Source organism: Carcharodon carcharias, chromosome 1, assembly GCF_017639515.1.
Source record: "Carcharodon carcharias isolate sCarCar2 chromosome 1, sCarCar2.pri, whole genome shotgun sequence".
Lineage (NCBI taxonomy): Eukaryota > Metazoa > Chordata > Chondrichthyes > Lamniformes > Lamnidae > Carcharodon > Carcharodon carcharias.
Genome location: NC_054467.1, coordinates 69,300,552 through 69,322,081, shown reverse-complemented (window position 1 = coordinate 69,322,081; position 21,530 = coordinate 69,300,552). Strand labels below are relative to the sequence as shown.

The window sequence follows — 21,530 nt, the reverse complement described above, 5'->3', positions numbered from 1 at the left end:
ACAGTGATTTTCGCCTTTTCTTTTTGACAGGGTTTTTCAGAGAGAGAGAGCAGGTTATAGAGATATGAGGATAAAAAAAAACAGCTAGCTATTATTGTAGAATTATTGGAATCTTACACAGGCTGAAGAGGTTTTAGGTCATTTCTCTTTTTCAGGCTAGGAGCTTTTTTCTGCTGCACTGCTCTCACACAAACCCTGGTTATCTGGTTAGGAGCCAATTAAAATATTGCCAGGCACTTAGACCATTAGACTGGCCTCCTCCCTGACACCATCCTGTCTTTCATGGCACACTCCATTCCACGACAGCAACATTGTATATATCTCTTACACTGTTCCAGAAGACATGTAAGTTCATGAAAGACATATCTTTCAAACTGCAGCCATTGTAATTTTAATCCACAGTTTAACAGACAATAAAAATGTATGTTTTTTACAACATGCTCCTAAATATTCTCTACATTTCTGCATCGCAATGTTGCCCAGTGTGATCACAACTTGCCAAGTGGTGAATTAACCATAGACATTTGAAGAATTGATGCTGTTCATTTTTAGAGGCATGCGTTGAGATACCCAAGAAGCTATAAGTTCAATCAGTCATCTCATTAAAATGATCTTGAAAATCATAATAGAAAAATAATAACGCATTTGAAGCAGAAATTGGTAAAACGCAGTCTGGATTTAGACCTGGAGTAGGAACAAGAGAGGGAATATTTAACAATCTTTGATAAATATCTAGAAGTAAGCAAGAACATTTACATATGCTTAATAGACTATGAAAAAATGTTTGATCATGTCGATCACCAAAAGATGATAGACGTGTTGCTGAAATTTGAGATTAACAGGAAAAATGTGAACTTTATACAGAGCCTGTATTGGGACCAAATAGCACGCATCAGGCTAGAAGAGACAGTCAGATATGTTTCAATTGAAAAGAGGAGTATGATAAGGCTGTGTACTGTCACCAAAATTATTCAGTCTGTGTACAGAACAAATATTCAGAAAGTCAGAGGTAGGTCCAGGGGTATAAGTTTGAAGCAAGAACATAAACTTGCAGTACGTTGACTACGCAACACATTTGCAGAATCAGAAGATGCCCTACAAAGTATCATAGATCAAGTAAAGATTGTTTTTGTCTTTTTGGTGCACATATTCAATGGTAGTCAGAAGGAATACATTAGAATAAACCAGAGTGAAGGTTGAAGTGGATGGTATCCCACTGGAAAAAGTTTGTCTACTTGGAACAAATATTGATGGTAGATGTGATCCTGAAGTCAGAAGAAGGACGGAAGTAATTTTGTGAAGGTGAAGGATGTGTTAATAACAAGAAACTCAAGCTTGATACAAAGAAAAACTCATAAGATTCATAACGTTCTATCCACTTTCCTATATGCCTCAGAAACCTGGACAATAAATAAAGATTTATGAAAGAAAATAGAGGCCTCAAATGTAGATGCTAAGACACATGCTTAGAAAATTTCTTATACAGACCATAAGACAAATGAAGAGGTACTTGTAATTGCAAGAGCAAAAGAAACTCTTAAATATCCTGAAAAGAAAATGTAAGTATTTCAGTCATTTTATCAGAGCTGAAAGCTGTGGAGATCTCTTCTGGAGGGCAAAGTGGAGGGCAGCAGAAAGAGGTGTCGACCTAGGCATAGTTGGATGACTGACATCACAAGAGTGGTTGCGGACAAGCTGCAGTGGATGTGTGAGGATGGCATAAGAGAGACGAGCGTTATATATAATAGCTGGTCGGAGTAGCTTCAAACAGGACAGAACAAGACAATACAGGGCGTGATGCAGATATTGTAGTTGCAGACACTGTAGTTAAGGAGGAGGAGTGTAAAATATTGATGGAGTAAACATAGGTAATATTAGAGTTAACATCTTTGAAAGTAGATACATTTTCAGGCCCAGATGAAATCTATCCTGGGCTTCTAAGAGAAGTAAGGAATAAAATTGTGACGGCTCTTGCTATCATTATACAAATCCCCTCTAGCTACAGCTGTGGTGCCATTGGACAGGAGGACTACTAATGTTGCACTGTCGTTTACAAAAGGAGGAAGTGAAAGGCCAAGTAACTGCAGACTACTCTGCTTAACCTTGGCAAGTTATTGGAAAACTTTGATGGGACAGCGTAAATTGCCATTTAGAAAAGCATGGGTTAATCAAGGACAATCACATGCATTTGTTAAGGAAAGATTGTGTCTGACTAACTTGGTTGAATTTTTTTGAGGAAGTAACAAGGAACATACAAGAACACAAGAAATAGGAGCAGGACTAGTCCATACGGTGTATCGAGCTTGCTGCACCATTCAATACGATCATGGCTGATCTTGGGCTTCAGCTCCACTTTCCTGCCCGCTCCCCATATTCCTTAGACTTGTGTATATTTCAATAAGATCTTTCTTTCTTCTTCACTCTAGAGAGTATGGCCCAATTTACTCAGCCTCTCATCATAGGACAACCCCCTCGTCCCAAGGACCAATTTAGTGAGCCCTTGCTGTATTGTCCCCAATGCGAGTCTATCCTTCCTAAATATGGAGACCAGAACTGTGCTCACTATTCCAGATGTGGTCTCACCAAATCCCTGTACAATTGTAGCAAGCCTCATTTTATTCCTTTACTCCAGTACCCTTCCAACAAGGCCAACATGCTATTTGCCTTCAATAAGGAGTGCAAGAAAGCATGCCAGGTGTAGAATGCACCTAAAAATGAAGATTCATTCGCCTTTCGTGGAACCAATCCCAAAAGATATATCACAGCTCTCCCGAATTCACTCTGACTTCTCTTCAGTGTTCCAGCTATTCTCCAAGGTACAAGATTTCATGCAGGTCCTTTCATTAGCTTTTGGCTAAGAGATCCTCCACATTTTTCTTTACTGGCCTCATGACTCTGGATTTCACAGTGCAAGCAGGGGCCTCCCTGCAACTTCTGCATGTAACTTAAAACACCCTTGGCTACCAATAGCCCATTGCTGTAGTTTCAAACTGCAGTCAGGCTGATTACTTCCAGAACTCCAGCTGCAACGTAGTTAACTGCCTTTCACTGAGAAGATTACTGTAGCTCTCTACAAATCTTCCGGTCGTTTTTCATTACCAACATTATCTTATGCTGAATACCAGTTCCCAATTGCAGGCTTCATCATGGATGATGTATCTAGCATTTATTCAACTTCAGGTGTAGATCTGACTTTATATCTTGACTTCCAAGGAGCTACAAGCAACGTAAGACCCAAAGTTGACACAGTCAGCTGATTTTCCAAACATTAATCAGTCTTGCTTGCTGGCTATGCCCTAACTGAATTCACAGATATAAACTCAAAACAAAGAATCTCAACAAGCTTCACCAGCTCCATGGTTATATGACACACAGGCCTGTTCTCAAGTAGATATGCCTATGTAACTACCTTTTAATTCCAAAGCTTCCCTTAATTCTGGGAAATCACATGAATAACTTATATATTTTACTGGAATAGCTACAGACATCATGTCTCCAGTTCTGTAAGCTAAGTAAGCCCACCTGCTGTTTTATGACTCATCCTTTTACTTTACCAACCTTCATCCAGTAAACACAAGTTGCCATTTAAATTGTAATTATTTTAAGTCTGTGTCATTTGCCAGCCCCTGGATGTATATCAGTGTTTTTTCCCACTGAACTTGCATTTAAAATTCAATTTCTAATGTTTGGATCTAGAGAGAGTTCAAGTAAGTTATATATGTATTTGTGTTAAGGATATGTTGTAGCTTTAAGTTTAAATTATGTTTCTGTATTTGTGTGTTAAGGGAACTTGAGTTTTGGTTTCACTTTACACTGATGGCTACAAGTCCGTGGGTTTGTGTGTATACCTGAATTTTTAGTGAGGTTTTATGTCTCTTGATAAAAAACTGGGCTCTCGCCTAGCAACAGGGAGCTCAAAGACACAGGGAGAAACAACAGCTTTTCAGTTCAGTTAGAAATAAGAGCTAGGAGAAGCTGGACAGGAAGCAGATTCACCAGAGAACAGAAGGGGGTTCCTGAGAAGACTTCTAGTCAAAGGAAAAGAACAGGAATCTGGAAAAGGTCCTGTTAAATAAAGTTAAGTGTGAGGAGCAGAGGAAAGCTCCAAGCTTAAAAGGAGAAAGCTGTTGGATGCAGACTTAAAGCAAAATAGGCTTGCAAGAAGCCAGAAGATTTGAGGAGACAGTCAAAGGTTGGTGACTCATTAATATGGGCATGTGAAGCAGTGGTGTTCTACTGGCATGGCTGAGTATCTGAGAGAGAGTGTGTGGAAGGCAAAGTTTGAATGCACGTGGTGATCCGGGGAGAGGAACATTGGAAGGAGAATTTGAAACCCTGGAGGTGGACCCTTGTAGAAGGTGTCTGAGAGAAAGCGTCCTTTGGGAGAAGATTCCAAAGTGAGTTCTTCGTGAGTGGAGATTGGAAACCCTCCTGTGAAAGACGGAGTTCAGTGAAACCGGTTGGCTCACAATGTGACAAGCGTCTGGGGGGAATTGAGGAGAGTTATCCATAGCATCTTTTTGGGGTGGCATCTGGGTGGATAAAGCACCACAGACACAAAGAAATCTAAGAACAAGTAGGAAGAACCAACTCAAATCATTATAATTCTTTTTTAAAGTTGCAAAACTGATGAGATTAATGATAGACAAATCTTCTGGACCTAATTGTTTGGAAAAAAGGTGAGGAAATTGTTGATGCATTAGTCATTATTTTCCAAAATGCACTTGCTTCAGGAATTGTCCCCTTAGATTGTAAAATCGCCAGTATTACTCCACTGTTTATGAAGGGTAGTTGAGATAAACCAGGAAATTATGGGCCTTATTCTTTCAACATTCATTGTGAGGCAGTACATATGTTATCTGTTATTAGGGACTGATGGAACATTTGGACAAATTTGAGCTGATCAGAGACAGCATGGATTTGTATCGTGTTTGTCGTATCTAACAAACCTAATTGAATTTTTTGAAGAGGTAACAAACGTTCAATTAAGGGAATGTCTGGATATTATTTATATGGACTTCCAGAAGATAATCAACATGATACTAAATTAGGGACTACAACATATTGGCTTGGATAAGGAACTGGTTGGAAGGTAGGAGACTGAGTGGGGATAATGGTTATGTAATCAAAAGTAAATTGTGGTTAGTTGTTTCCCCCAGGGACCTATCCTGGGGCCTTAGCTTTTCAATATATCTGTTAATTATTGAATGACGGAATAGAAAGTCCTATATCTAAGTTTGCTGACCACACTAAGTTAGGCACTGTAAATAAGGGAAATGGAAGCAGAAAGTTGCAAATGGACATTGACAGATTAAGTAATTAGGCAAAACTATGGCAGATAGAGCAATTGTAGGAAAATATGAAGCCATCCTCTTTAGTGTGAAGAAAGAAATATCAGAGTATTTTCTAAATGGCAAAATATTAGTAACTGTGGATGATCAGACACGTTTTGAGGTCAAAGTACTAAAAGCTATTGGCAGGTACAAAAATAATTAAAAGGCGAATGGAATGTTGGCCTTGGCTATTATACAAAGGGCTGGAAGTTATGTTACAGTTATTTAAAGCTCTGGTTAGTCTGCATCTGGAATATTGAGTTCAGTTCTGTGAGCTAAAGAAGGATATACTTGTCTTGGAAGGGTGCAGTTCACATTTTTCTGTCTAATTTCTCCCAACTTTCCTGTAGGTGCTGACTCTGTAGGGGGTTCAGTTTCATGGATGCTAATTTGTCCAATTGGCTCTTTTCCATATGCGTGTCGGCAGACTATTCAGAAGAGCACAGTGCTCTCCTCACAAAGATTTAAGCATAGGTTAATTTTTAAGGATAGGTTTCAGCCAAGGAAAGTGATATTCATATAGGATTTCTGTATCACTACTTTTTGCACTTTTTGCTGCTACTTTGATTGTGTAAAATTATATAAGGTTTGTTTTTTTTAAATGCTGTTTAGAAATTTATATTTTAAATATACATTTGTCTTTTAACATTTAATTTCTGTACATCCTCATTTCAGCTTCATTAGCCCCCCTGCTTTGTCAGAGCTGCTTAACCTCTTAGAAAAAGAACTTATATCTTCATCTGCAGCAAAGCAGGTGAGTAAACACCAATTTCTACTAATGGGTTTTTTTTACATTAAGTAACCACGCACAGAGGTTTATAGCACCATTTGTAAATAAAATAAAATCTATTGCTGATTTTTTTCAATACTATCAAAACATTTGTATTGTTTTCTGATACTGAAGAATCTACTATTTTAATGATTTGAGTGGTAGGACTAGTTCATCCTTGTATTGCGGTAATTTTTTTTCTCCAAATTCCTCCTTCCCCTCTTCCTCAAGGTATTGACAACTTGCTGGATACGGTTCAGTGGGTGCCAGACTTCTTCAAGTACGTCATTCCAGTGCATTGGTGCCATTTTTTTAGTTTCAGCAGCCTATTTGATTGTGATAGGAATCAAAAGTTGAGCCTAATCCTTTTATGTATGTGCATCTATTTTTTTTTCTTTTCCGGAATGTGAATTTTGCTGGCAAAGCCAGTATTTGTTGCCCATCCATAATTGCCCTTGAGAAGGCTGCCGCCTTGAACCACGGAAATCATCTACTCTAGGTACACCGACTGCGCTGTTAGGGAGGGAATTCCAGGTTTTTGACCCAGCATAAGTAATGTAACAGCGGTATCGTTTCAAGTCAGGATGAGGTGTGGCTTGGAGGGAAACTTGCAGGTGGTGGTATTCCCAAGCACCTGTTGCCCTTGTTCTCAGGTGATGGAGGTTACCAGTTTGAAAGACGCTGTCAAAGTAGGCTTGGCGATTTGCTGGAGTGCATCTTGTGCAGATAGGTACATACTACTGTCATTATGCACCAGTGGTGGAGGGAGTAAATGTTAAAGATGAGGTGCCAAACAAGCTTTGTCCTGGATGATGTCAAGCTTCTTGAGCACTGCTGCAGCGGCACTCATCCAGGCAAGTGGAGAGTATTCTATCATTCCTGATTTGCGTCTTGTAGAGGCAGACTTGTCGACTTTGGGGAGTCGAGCAGTGAGTTACTCACTGCAGAATTCCCAGTCTCTGACCTGCCTGCAGCAATAGTATTTTTAGGGCTGGCCCAATTACGTATCTGATCCATGGTAATCCCCTCAGGATTGATGGTGAGCGATTCACAAATGATAATATCTTTGAATGTCAAGGGGAGGTGGTTAGATTCATTCTTGTCGGAGATCGTCCTTGCCTGGCAATTGAGTGATGTGAATATTACCTGCCACTGAATGTTGTCCAGGTCTTGCTGCATGTGAACACAGACTCCTTCATTATCTGAGGGAGCCATATGTGGTACTGAGCACAATGCAATCATGAGCAAACATTCCCACTTCTGACTTTATGATGGAGAGAAGTTCATTGCTAAAGGAGTCGGCTAGGACACTAGCCTGAGGAACTCCTGCAAGCAATGTCCTGGAGCTGAGATGATTGGCCTCCAACAACCATAGCCATCTTCCATGTTGCTAGGTATGACTCAAACCAGTGAAGAGTGTTCCCCCAATTCCAGTTGACTTTGCTTTTGTAGGGCTCCTTGATGTAACACTGGCTCAAATGCCATCTTGATGCCAAAGGCAGTCACTCTCATCTCACCTCTTAAATTTAGCTCTTTTGTCCATATTTGGACTAAGGCTGTATTGAGACCTGGAGCTTAGAGACCCTGGCAGCACACAAACGTGAGCATCAACGAACAGGCTATTGCTGAGTAAGTACCACTTGATAGCACTGTCAGTGACACCTTCCATCACTTTGCTGATGATTGAGAGTAGACTGATGGGGTGGTAATTGGCTGGATTGGACTTGTCCTGTTTTTTGTGGACAACGTTACTGGGTAATTTTTCACTTGGTCAGGTAGATGCCAATGTTTAGCTGTATTAGAACAGATTGGCTAGGGGCCCGGCAAGTTCTAGAGCATGATTCTTCATTAATACCACTGGGATGTTGTCTGGGCCCACAGTTTGTACTGTATTCAATGTCTTTAACCATTTTTTGAAAACACATGGAGTGAATTGAATTGGCTGAAGACTGGCATCTCTGATGGTGGGGACATCAGGAGCAGACTGAGATGGGATCATTCATACAGCACTTCTGGCCGAAGATGCTTGCAAATGTTTCAGCCTTGTCTTTTGCACTGATGTGCTGGGCTCCTCCATCATTGAGGATGCAGATGTTTGTGGAACCACCACCTCCAGTTGGTTGTTTAATTATCACAAATGAATGTGACAGGACTGCAGAGCTTTGATCTGACCCTTTGGTTTTGGGATTGCTTTGCTCTGTTTATTTCATGTTGTTGTTGCTACTACTGTTTAGCTTCACCATGTATTGTTACTTCACCAGGTTGGTGCCTCATTTTTAAGTAACCCAGGCGCTGCCCCTGGCATGTCCTCCTCCACTCCTCATTGAACCACAGTTGAGCACTTGGCTTGATGGTGATGCCAGAGTGAGGAATATGTTGAGCCATGAGCTTAAAGATTGTAGTTGAATGCTGCTGATGGCCCACCACACCTCATGGCACCCAGTTTTGAGCTGATAACTTCTGAATCTATCCTCTCTACTTTAAAGGTAGTTCCATACAACACAATGCACAGAATCCTCAGTTCAAGATAGCACCTTAAACTGCTGTCAACTTTATGGAACCTTTTCTCCACAAGGACTGTGTGGTGGTCACTCCTAACATTACTGTCATGGACAGATGCATCTGCAGCAGGTGGATTTGTGAGGACAAAGTCATTTTGGCTTTTTCCTCTTGTTAATTCCCTCACCAGCTGCTGCACACCTGGTCTGGCAGATATGTCCTTAAGGACTCGGCCAGCTCAGTCAGTAGTGGTGCAGCTGAGCCATTTTTGGTGATGGGCATTGAAGTCCCCAACTCACAGTACATTCTGTGCCCTTGCTACCCGCAGTGCTTCTTCCATTTGTGCTCAACATGGAGAAGTACTGATTCATCAGCTGAGGGCGGTGGTAATCAGCAGGGGGTTTCCTTGTCCATGTATAATCTGATGCCATTTGACTTCATGGGGTCTGGACTCAATGTTGAGGACTCCCAGGACCACTATTTTCTGACTATATACCACTGAGGACATACTCAAGAATGGCGATGGAGGGTTCTGGGATATTTGTTGAAAGGTATGATTTGGTGTGTATGACTCAGGCTGTTGCTTGACTAGACTTTCCCAATTTTGGCACAAATCCCTAGATGTTAGTAAGGATGACTTTGTAGGGTCAACCTGGCAGTGTATACCATTGTTGTTTCTGGTGCCTAGGTCGATGCCATGCGTTCCATCCAGTTTTACCCTTTTTGACTTTTCTGTAGCATTTTGATAAAACTGAATGGCTTGCTAGACCATTTCAGAAGGAAGTTGAGTCAATCACATTGTTGAGGGTTTGAAGTCATGTGTTGGCCAGACTAGGTAAGGATGGCAGACTTCCTTCCCTAAAGCGTCCCTAGGGTATTAGCCTGAGCCTCTGGATTACTAGTTCAGTAACATTACTACTACCCCTCTGTCCCCTAATTTTGTAGAAATAACTACCCAGGTTGATTCTTTAGCACTGCCTCTTGTCCCCTCATCTAACTAACAGCACAAATGGGGTATCAAATCTGACATAAGCTTGTTCTGAATGGCTCAGCTATTGACTGGATAAAGGTGCAGAGCTATGGGGATCCTGATACTACTGCATTCAATAACATTAAGAAATATATGCTGCATAAGCAGTATATTATCACTGCCATAGTACTGAGGAATTTATATACCAATTCCAAAAAGCATAGGATAAAAAATTATATAATTTATTGAGCAACATGATTAGATAGTTCAGTAAACCATGTATTTACAGAACTGCTTAATTTGCTTTAATTGATTTGAGCAGTAATACATCTTTCTTCTGATTTTGAATTGGGTTGGTAGGTATTTCTTGAACTGTGGAAGGGAGAAGGGAAAACTGCAGTCCAGATAGTTGAAGAAAAAGAATTAGGACTGATCCAAGATCACAAGAAACTAGAGCAGATCTGTCAGTGTGTTATTGAAGGTCATCCTGCAGAGGTAAGCCATTTCAACAAATACTGCTTTTAATAAGTTTACCCGAGTGTCAGATTGAGGAAGAATTAGGACCGTGGCAAATAATTACTACGAGATAAAATAGTTTTTCCTCGTTAATATTATTATGGCCTTTTCTCTGCCATTCAGTACACTGAATAATGTACTTTTGTGAGTAGTGTAGATGGTAATGGAATATTTTAAGATTTTTAACAGCAAAGTTAAATGGATTATTTAGTACTACTTGCTATTATTAAAATATGATTTTCAATATTTAGTTGAGTATATTTTGTGTGTTGATGCAAATAAGATTCCTAGAAAACAATGATTTTTCCCTTCTAATATACACTTGGAGATGTTTGAAAGGAAACACTTATTGGGAGGCAAGGCCATTAGAGGGATATGTTGAAAGGCTGGGGAGCTGGGATTGAAAGAAAAATTGCCATAGTTAACAAATTTGATGGAACAGGCTTTAAGGGTTGAATGGCCTACTCCTGTTCTTTCATGTTACCATTTCAAGTCCATTTATCTCTAGGTGATCCTTGATTTCATTTATAGAAAGGGGCCCCATGCATCCAGGTGCAGCTTCATTCACTGTAACGGAGCTGAGACTTTGGACCTGCCAGGGTTGAATTCTTTTTTTCCAGAGCTACCTCACTTTAGATTCTGTTCATACTTAACCAGGAAGCAGCAGAAACTTCCATTTATATGGTGCCACTAATGTTGTATTCTCTTGCTGGAGTTTGAAAAGAGAAAGCAAGATTAGCATCAGAATCCCATCATTATCGTTAGCATCGCATAGCTTGGACAGCAGTAATCAGAGCAAATAGAAAAGCAAGAATACCAACAAGGGGAAAGTGTGATATACACATACACAATTCATTTCTTACCCCAACTCTCCCTCTGTTTCTTATTCCCTCATTCCTAATGTTCACATTCTTTTTCTAAGTTGTTGAACTGGAATGATGGTCCTAATGACATTGTAGTTAGCCATCTGGCAGTATGCATAGCTGATCCAAGATACTAGTCATCTTTTTTTTCTGGAAAGTGCTTGACCGCTGCTTGGCAAACTTCATAATGCAGAAAGAGTTGAGATCAGAAGTTAATTATCAGAAATTGTAGGTTCAAACTTCTATCTCAACTGTTTTATTATATGGCTTACTGGAATATTCATCAAATGCAAAGAGAATGTCATAAGTTAGATGTTGCTGGCTTTACTTTGTCAAAATGTGTGAAATTCCAAGAGACACTTCATGTTCATGCTGAGCCACACCCACAGCATAAACTGCTAAATGTTTGAGACCTTGAATAGGATTTAACATTTGGTAGCTTATCTTGTATCCAAAAATACAGATGATCAATCCCAGTTTTTAAATTGATGATTGAGTGGCCCAAGAGTTACTGGGAAGTAGTGGTGACTGATGGTGTAATTGGGTAGGAGTTGTGCATACAGTTATCCTGCCAAATTGTGAAGGCTGAACTTGTCTTTGTAACTTGAAGTAAAAATTATTCTGTAGCAAGCATTCAAAGACTGATTGTAGCTAATAGGTTGCAGCACTGATAAAAGATGAAAATAGTAATTGTACTTCAGCTATTCTTTCACTTATTTTGTAGGTTTCTGAAATACAGCAAGGAAACTGGAAAGTGTTAAATAAACTGATTGGCCAGGTTCAGAGGGTAACACATGGCCGGGCTGCCCCTACTCTGGTGAAAGCCATTTTGGAAAAGAAACTTGCCTGAAAGCTGCAACATTGGAAATCAAGACAAATCAGAACTGAGATTGAATTTGTCTGAATGTTATCTTAATCTATTGTCATAACTTTGGTGAATGATTGACAGACATCTTAGAGATATATTTGTTTATCCTCTGGGAGGTCTGTCACATTATTTTGAAATACGTATGTTAATGATAAAACACATCTTACAGGCTACCTGCTGTATTTGCATAATTGTGCCTATTATTGCAGTGATGAATTACAGGCAGATTGTGTGAGCCAAGTAACTACCTGAATTACGTAATAATCATGAAAGAAGTACAATTTTTCATAAATGTAATTGACTTTGAAAACCACATAACCAAGAAAGCATCTATCTAACTGGGTGGTTCTGTAACTTATGCATTTATGTGCAATGACTGTCATTTTCCGTTCTTTATTGATCAAATTTATGTGCAGTGGATTAAGATGAGTGCAGACTCCTGTTGTTCAGATTTGGGCAGTAGCCAGATGGCTCTGATTCAGTCTGAGATTTTTGTTTTAAAAAGCTGCATTTGCACAGATTTGTAAAAAAAAAAATGTAGATGCTGGAAATACTCAGCATCTGTGGAGAGAAAAACAGTTAACATTTCATCAGCACCATTCCATTTTGATGAAAGGTCACAGACCTGAAACATGAACTGTTTTTCTCTCTCCAGAGATGCTGCCTGACCTGTTTAGTATTCCCAACAATTTCTGTACTTGTTGAGATGAACTTGGGTTGCGAGAAAAGCAAAAAACTGCGGTTGCTGGAAATCCAAAACAAAAATAATACCTGGAAAAACTCAGCAGGTCTGGCAGCATCTCTGCAGATGCTGCCAGACCTGCTGAGTTCTTCCAGGTATTTTTATTTTTGTTTTGGGTTGAGAGAAGTTTGACTTGGAGTTGGAAATGGTTTTGTAGTACAGCTGTTCAACATCCACTAACTAAGCCTGCAGCATTGACTCAGGGATTACAATTAATGGGATCTACAACTCTTCCATCTTCTATAGTCAGAAGAGCAGAAATCTACAGATGTGTTTAGTTATCAATAAAACATTATTCAAGTACTACTTCACTGTAACACTTCATCAAAAGGTCATTCAAGAATGACAAAATAATTTCTGTACTGCACCGAGCTTTTTATACACCCCCCAAATAAATATCATTCATCATTTACAGCAAACTTTATGCTTGAAATTAAACTACTGCAATAAACAAAACAATTCCTCAGTAAAAGTCATTAAAATAGTAGCTTGCACAGAGACCACACACTACATTTTAGTGAATGTACTGAGTTATTTTAATAAGTTATTTTACTCTTCAGAAGGAAATTAGCAACTTATTTATAAGTACTATTTAACCCTCAGATCTATAGCTTGACAAAAATTCTAATTCCATTAAATTTTAGAAATCTGATTTTATAATTTCTACCACTGTTGCAAAAAACTTCAACACAAAAAAGGGGTTATCATCCCCTATTCAGCCACTGACTATACACATACAAACAGCTTTTACAGTATATAAGTGTGTGCTGAAGGATATCTGCATAAAGTAAACTTTGTTTCATGCCCTTACTAATCTTCTGTAGCTGTCATGTTCACCTTTTCTTGGATACTGCACTAAGACACATTTAGGATTTCATAACATAATATTAAAAAGGTTCATTAAAAATAGCAAAAAGACAATGTCATTGTTTTTGATCAGCATGAGTGGCAGAGTGTCTCATTCCTCATTCATTTGATCTTTGGTACTATTCACAGCAAAGTGTTGCAGGATGAATATGATCAGCCATTTAAAGAATACTCAAATGTTCACGTCTCAAATCCACAAACTACCAGAAGTGTGTGTTTGTATGTTTATAATATTTATATATACTCACATATCCTTTGACATTTAAATGTTTTTGTCTGCATAAAAATTTTCATACATTGGAGATTGCATAGAGACTATTTCATTTGTGCATTTTCTATGACAATAAGGCCACTGCATTTAAAAATCAAAGTTTTCTGAAATTTCCCAGTATCGTTACATTGAGGCAAAATAGTTCCACTCTTTCTCTCTTCACTCCAATCCAATCTCACTGTGGTTAAGGCCAGATAGAAATACATTATTACTTTGGAAAAGGTTTAAAAAGTAGAATGCATCATTTGCATTAAAATCACTTCAGAATTATTCTTCACATTCTTCCAGCAGAGTGTGAGATAAAATGGAATGTTCCTGTGCAATGGCTGCAAGCTCCTTAAGAAATTCTGTGAAGATGACAGCTGCATTGATAGAATTTTTCACATGTGAGGAAACTTGAGGAGCTGCCACTGGCTTACTTAAAAGCAGCTGCTGTGGATCTTGGGCAATACCTTGAGGCCTGTGTCCATTTTCTGCAACACCTTGACTGTGCTTAATTTCTGCAAGAGGTTTTCCAGGAAATAAAACAATATCAATTACTAATAACAAATGCATTGTTCATGTAATACAATTCATATTCTTACTCAATTTATTCCATAAAATTGGTTATTTTATTTGTTCAGTAAAAAGCCTTTTCAAAGAGATAAAAACAAAAAACTGCGGATGCTGGAAATCCAAAACAAAAACAGAATTACCTGGAAAAACTCAGCAGGTCTAGCAGCATCAGTGGAGAAGAAAAGAGTTGACGTTTCGAGTCCTCATGACCCTTCAACAGAACTGTTGAAGGGTCATGAGGCCTCGAAACATCAACTCTTCTCTTCAAAAGCCTTTTCAACCTCATCTTAACCACATGAACTACCTCATCTTTTACAGTGTAATTCTTCTGAATTCACAGTTCAGTTTTTTTCTGCCAATGACAGAAGCCCACTCCACGAAAAGGTATTTAAATTTTGTAGTCCTTAATTTTCTTCCCATTTCAGCTGACAGTTCTAGGTAGTGGAGTACCGTTTCACAGGCATCACTAATACCTATCTTGCCCATGTGACTGTTCTTCATATGCAAGTCTCAATTGTAGGTGCCAGATGACCATTATTGAGCCAGTACTATCCACTCCCAACCTCCACATGCTGGTTGATTTCTTTCCCTACTGAATTGGCCGAATATCCTCACAGCTGCTCCAACTGGGAATCAAAAATGGGACTTAACTGGTGTATAAGGTTTGGTATCACAGTATCTTAACAGTGCAAAAGGAGGCCATTTGCACTGACTCAAAGAGCATTCCACCGAGGCCCGCTCCCTTGCCTTATCCCCGTAACCTTGCACATTCTCTCTTTTCAGGTAGCAATCCAATTCCCTATTGAATATCTCAATCAAACCTGCCTCCACCCTTTCAGGGAGTTCTTTCCAGACTCCAACCACCCTCTGGGTGATACATTTTTCCTACATCACATTTATTCCTTTTGCCAATTATTTTGAATGTGTCCTCTAATTCTTGATGTTCTCGAGTGGGAACAGTTTCTCACTACTTACTCTGTTCATACCCCTCAGGATCTTGAATACTTCTATTAAATCTCCTCTCAGCCTTCTTTTCTCCAAGGAAAAAGTCCTAACCTCTCCAATCTATCCCCATAGCTACAGTTCTTTATCTCGGGAATCATTCTTGTGAATCTCCTCTGTACTCTTTCCAATGCCTTCACATCATTCCTCAAGTATGGCACCCAGAAATGGACGTAGTACTCCAGATGAAGCCTAACTGGTGTCTCATACAAGTTCAACAAGACCTCCTTACTCTTGTACTCAATGTCCCCATTAATAAAACATAAGATACTACATGCTTTATTAACTGCTCTCTCACCATGCAATGACCTATATACGTATACACTGAGATCCCTCTCTTCCTGTGCCTCCTTTAGAGGCTCTCTCTTTATGCTGTCTCACCATATTTTTCCTGCCAAAATGAATCCGCTTAAGCTTCTCTGCATTGAACTTCATCTGCCACTTGTCTGCCCAATCCACCAACATGTCTATGTCCTTTTGAAGTTCAAGACTATTGTCATCACAGTTGGCATTTCCAATCTTCCTATCATCTGCAAATTTTGAAATCATGCCCAGGACACCACAGTTTAGGTCATTAATATGTATCAGGAAGAGCAAGAGTCCCAACACTGACCCTTGGGGAACTCAACTACAAACTTCTAATCCTAAAAACATATATTAACCACTACTCTGTCACAACCAATTTTTTATCCAAGTGCCTACCTACTCTCCCTTTTACTCCACGAGCTAGAACTTTGCTCACAGGTCTGTTGTATGACATTGTATCAAATGCCTTTTGAAAATCCATATAAACCACACCAACAGCATTGCCCTTATCAACCTCTGTTACCACCTCAAAAACTCTAGCAAGTTTCTCTAATGAATCCATGTTGGCTTTCTTTAATTATCCTGCACTTGCCTAAGTGACTATTGATTTTATCCCCTACTATAGTTTTCAGAAGTTTCCCTACCACTGAGGTCAAATGGACTGCTCTGTAGTTGTCAGCTTTATCTTTTGAACAAGGGTGCAACATTCACAATTCTCCAGTCCTCTGGCACCTCCCATGTGTCTAAGGAAGACTGGAAGATTATCCACTAGTGCCTATGTAATTTCCACTCTCACTTCCCTCAGTACTCTTGGATACATCTCATCCGGTCCTAGTACCTGATCTATTTTAAGTACAGATAGCCTTTCCAACACCACCTTCCTCAACTGTAATTGCCAATAATCGATTTACTCACTGAACAAGTAATAAAGAAGGAGCTAATTGTTTAATAGGGCAAAGTTTTCTCTCAAACAAAATGCTGGAAACATAAAGTCAGCATTTATGAAGACAGCAGATGAGTTAATATAGGTGATTTTCACTTTTGTTGACCACAGTAAACTTCATTAGAAACATAGAAAATTGGAGGAGTAGATCATTCGAGCCTGCTCCGCCATACAAGATGATCATTGGTGATCCTCTATCTCAATGCCATACTCCCCAGTGTCCCTGTATTCCTTGACGTGTTTAGAGTCTACAAATCTATTTCCTACCCCTCACCACTACCCCCAATTGTTGTTCTGCTATTAGCACTGGTAACCACTGTGAAAGAACAATGTGGAACAAGTAACAGATGGCCCTTTAGGGGGAAGAGGCGCTGTTTGGGGAAAATGGTTGGAAAGGGATAAAATAATGAACAAAAATGAAAAGGGGATAAAACTAAATTAATTTTTTTTTTCAAAAAGGTGAAGATAGAGGAGAGATTTCATGATCTGAAGTTGTTGAACTTAATGTTAAGTCTGGAAGGCTGTAAAGTGCCTAATCGGAAAATGTGGGGCTGTGCCTCCAGTTTACATTTAGGCTTCACTGGTCAACCCAACACTCATATGACAATCCTGCCATCCCAGGAATCAATCTGGTGAACTTCCACTGCACTCCCTCTATGGCAAATATATCCTTTCTTAGGTAAGGAGACCAAAACTGCACACAATACTCCAGGTGTGGTCTCACCAAGGCCCTCTACAGTTGCAGTAAGACATCCTTGCTCCTTTACTCAAGTGCTCTCACAATGAAGGCCAACATACCATTTGCCTTCTTAACTGCTTGCTGCATCTGCATGCTTACTCTCAGTGATTCGGTGTACAAGGAAACCTTGTACATCAATATTTTCCAATCTATCACCATTTAAGTAATACCCTGTCATTCTGTTTTTCCTACCGAAGTGGATAATTTCACACTTATCCACGTTATACTGCAAATGCATGTATTTGCCCACTCACTCAACCTGTCTAAATCGCTTTGAAGCCTCTCAACTCACCTATACTTGCTAGAGTTTAGAAAGATGAGAGGAGATCTAATTGAGGTATATAAGATGCTAAAGGGGATAGACAAGGTAAATGTGGAATGGATGTTTCCCCGTGTGGGGCATTCTAAAAGTGGAAGCCACAGTTTTAGGCTAAGGGGTGGTAGATTTAAATCAGAGATGAGGAGGAATTACTTTTCTCAAAGGGTCGTGAATCTGTGGAATTCACTACCTCAGAGTGCAGTGGATGCCGGGACGCTGAATAAATTTAAGGAAGAAATCGATTTTTAATTAGTAACGGGTTGAAAGGCTATGGAGAGAGGGTGTGAAATTGGAGTTGAGTCCGAAATGAGATCAGCCATGATCATATTGAATGGCGGGGAAGGCTCGAGGGGTTTATGTAACATCCCCATCATTCACATTCTCGCCAAGTTTCGTGTTTCATCAGCAAACTTTGAAATATTACATTTGGTTCCCTCATCTAAATCATTGATATATATTGTGAATAGCTGGGGCCCAAGCATAGATCCCTGCAGTACCCCACTAGTCACTGCCAGCCACTCCAAAAAAGAACTACTTATTCCTACTCTCTGTTTCCTGTCTGCTAACCAATTCTCAATCCATGCCATTATATTACCCCCAATCCCATGTACTTTAATTTTGCACAATAACCTTATGTGGACTTTCATCAAAAGCTTTCTGAAAATCCAAATACACCACATCCAGCAGTTCTCCCTTATCTTTTCTGCTACTTACATCCTCAGAAAACACCAGTAGGTTTGTGAAACATGCTTTTCCTTTCATAAATCCATGTTGATATTTTCTAAGTGTCCTGTTATCACATACTTCATAATAGACTCTAGCATTTTCCCTACTCTTGATGTTAGGCTAACTGGTCTGTAATTCTCCATTTTCTCCCTTTTTTAAGTAGTGGGGTTACATTTTGCCACCCACCATCTGCTGGACTGTTCCAGAATCTACAGAAATTTGGATGATGACAACCAATGCATCCACTATTTCCATGGCCACCTCCTTTAGCACCTTGGGATGTAGATTATCAGGCCCTGGGAATTTATCAGCTTTCACTCCCATTAATTTCTCAAGCACTGTCTTTTTTAGTAGTTCTAATTTCCTTAAACTCCTCCTTCTCACTAGACCCTTGCTTCCCTAGCATTTCTGGGAAAATATTTGTGCCTTCCCCTGTGAAGACAGAATTAAAGTAGTTGTTTAGTTGCTCTGCCATTTCCTTGTTCTCTATTATAAATTCTCCCTTTTTAGACTGTAGGGACCTTCATTTGTCTTCACTCATCTTTTTCTTTTTACATACTTATAGGAGCTTTTACAATCCGCTTTTATGTTCCTTACAAGTTTACTCTCATACTCTATTTTTCCCCTCTTAATCAATCTCTCGGTCCTTCTTTGCTGAATTCTAAACTGCTCCTAATCCTAAGGCTTGCTACTATTTCCAGCAACTTTGTATGACTCCTCTTTGGACCTAATACTATCCTTAATTTCTTTTGTTAGTCATAGTTGGGCTGCTTCCCTGTTGTGTTTTTGCACCAGAAAGGGATGTATAACTGTCACAATACAAACATTTGTTCCTTAAATATTAGCCATTGCCTTTTAATGAAGTTCCACAATCTATCTTAGCCAATTCACGCCTCATACCTTTGTAGTATTCTTTGTTTAGATTTAGGACCCTAGTTTCAGACCAGATTACATCACTTTTCATCCTAATAAAGAATTCTATCATGTTATAGTCACTGTTCCCTGAAGGACCCTGCACAACAAGATTATTAATTAACCCCTTCTCATTGCACAATATCAAATCTAGGATAATCCATTCCTCAACATATTGGTCGAAAAAGCCATCTTGTACACACTCCAGGAATTCATCCAAAGTATTATTGCTAATTTGGTTTGGCCAGTCCAAATGTAGCTTAAAGTCACCCATGGTTATGTAGCATGATTACTGCAGTATAAGTGGATTGACCTACCAAATTCTCCTTTCTGTTGAAGTCAGGCTACCCACTACTGCCAGTTTTCTGCCACTGCTGAAAGTGTAAATTACATCCCATGTTTCAGATGTAGATCCATCATCAGAGATCTCCCCTTCACCAACCTCCTACCCTCATCCCAAAAATACTAACTAAACATTAGTGATACTCCGTGGATGAATAAATGCACAAGGGGACAACTGAAGGTTTGGAAAGAGGTATCCATTAGCTGGCACAGAAGTGCATAATAGGAGACAATGCAAAGCAATTGAGAAGTCAAAAAAACAAAAAGGAAGATAAAGAAGATCTATGAAATTAAATCACAAAGGAACATAAAACAGTAAAATATTTTATAGGCACATGAATTTAAAAAAAGGAAGGCTATGAGGGGAATAGGACCATTAAGGGATAAACAGGATAATGTCACAGGTAATGAAAGATGTCAGAAATATTAAAATTATTATTTCACTTTGGTATTTGCCAGGGAGATGGAACAGGTACACATGGCATTGAATGATGAAATGAGCAATGAGTTAAGTGTATTTAAAATTTTAAAAAGGGGTCAAAATGAATAACTTAATCAAACTCAGAGAATAAAACCTCTGGTCCAGAATAATTGTATCCGCACATTTTGAAAGATCTAGGGAAGAGATAGCAGAGGCATTACAACATATATTTAATTATTAGTTCCAAATAGTGTAGTTCCAAAAGACTGGAGGATAGTTTATGTAGTTCCAATATTTAAGAAGGGGGACAGGACATTTCCAGGAAATTATAGACCTGTCAACCTAACATTAATAGAGATTCCATTACTTTTCCTACTGTCAAAGGAGAAAATAGAATATCTAGAAACAAAATATATAATAATGGATTTCAAAAGGGAAAATCTTGCTTGACCAACCTTTTTGAATTTTGAGGAGGTAACAGTAGACAATGGTAATGCAGTAGCTGTAATTCATCTGGATTTTCAAAAGGCCTTCCATAAGGTGTCCATTATAGGCTAATGAATAAGGTTAGACAATGTGGGGACAAGTGGCAAAATGGATTGCTAATTGGCATCAAGACAAAAAGCAGAGAACGGGAGTAAAGGGTGGTTATTCAGAATGGAAGAAGGTGGGAAGTTGTGTTCACAATTTACATTAATGTTTCGGATCTTGAAATCAAGAACACAATTTCTAGATTTGCAGATGACACCACATTGGCAGAGGGATTGTCAATACTGAGGAGGATGCAACAAAGTACAGAAGGTCTAATAATTGGCAACTGAAGTTTAACACCGATAAATGTGAGATAGTACATTTTAGTAGAAAGCATTGTGGGTGGGAGAATGGGGATTGGATCACTTATTACTTGGAAGGTGCAAGTCTAGATGGGGTAAAGGACCCATGGGATCTTGTAGTACAAGTACACCAATTATGAAAAGTTGTACCACAGGTTAGCAAGGCCTTAAAAAAAAAACAAGCACTAGACTTCATTTCTAGAGAAATAGAACTGAAAAGTAGGGAAGTTAAGATCACACATACTGTGTGCAGTTCTGGTTGCCATGTGTGAGTGAGTTTGAATGAGTGAGTGAGTGTGAGAGTAAGTTTTAGAGTGAGTGAGAATGTGAGAGTGAATGAGTATCAGAGTGAGTGAGTGTGAGTGAGAGAGAACCCAGAGACTGAGAGAGCAAGCCAGTCGGGCACATACACACATGCACACAGAGGCTGCCTGGTGTGGGGAACACAAACACGCCTCCCCAAAAACCTATCCACACACCGGGCCGGGAGAGGAGGAAAATACAGGCTGAAAGAAAACCCATTTCCAACCCCCACTTTCATATGAATTCCGCCCAAGGCCAACTCGAAGTGTGAGACAAATACAAAGTCAGTGTTAGTTAAACACAATTCCTTATTGAGTCCTGGTCCCCTCCCCCTTCCCTGGTGACCAGGACTTGAGGCCTAGTCTGTCTCTTGTCGAGAAAGCAAGAAATTGTAATAGTTTCTTCTGTCAACAACCCTGTCAGCTTTCTTA

The 21,530-nt window shown here is 39.3% G+C and overlaps 2 protein-coding genes across 8 annotated transcripts in view; one reads left to right on the top strand and one right to left on the bottom strand.

Moving 5' to 3' along the window:
* The window catches only part of gatb (glutamyl-tRNA(Gln) amidotransferase, subunit B), a 101,158-nt gene extending 89,167 nt beyond the window's left edge, over window positions 1-11,991 (top strand). Inside the window, exons 11-13 of the mRNA XM_041201914.1 lie at window positions 6,009-6,087; window positions 9,932-10,066; window positions 11,675-11,991. Coding sequence (XP_041057848.1) covers window positions 6,009-6,087; window positions 9,932-10,066; window positions 11,675-11,800 — 340 coding nt within the window. The 3' untranslated portion in view covers window positions 11,801-11,991. The remainder of the gene's footprint in view (window positions 1-6,008; window positions 6,088-9,931; window positions 10,067-11,674) is intronic.
* A 1,618-nt stretch (window positions 11,992-13,609) lies between these two features.
* Window positions 13,610-21,530, bottom strand: part of fhip1aa (FHF complex subunit HOOK interacting protein 1Aa) — a 176,888-nt gene continuing 168,967 nt past the window's right edge. For all 7 annotated transcript variants that reach the window (XM_041201850.1, XM_041201875.1, XM_041201856.1 and 4 more), the window contains one exon: window positions 13,610-14,198. In XM_041201850.1, coding sequence (XP_041057784.1) covers window positions 13,966-14,198 — 233 coding nt within the window. In that variant the 3' untranslated portion in view covers window positions 13,610-13,965. The remainder of the gene's footprint in view (window positions 14,199-21,530) is intronic.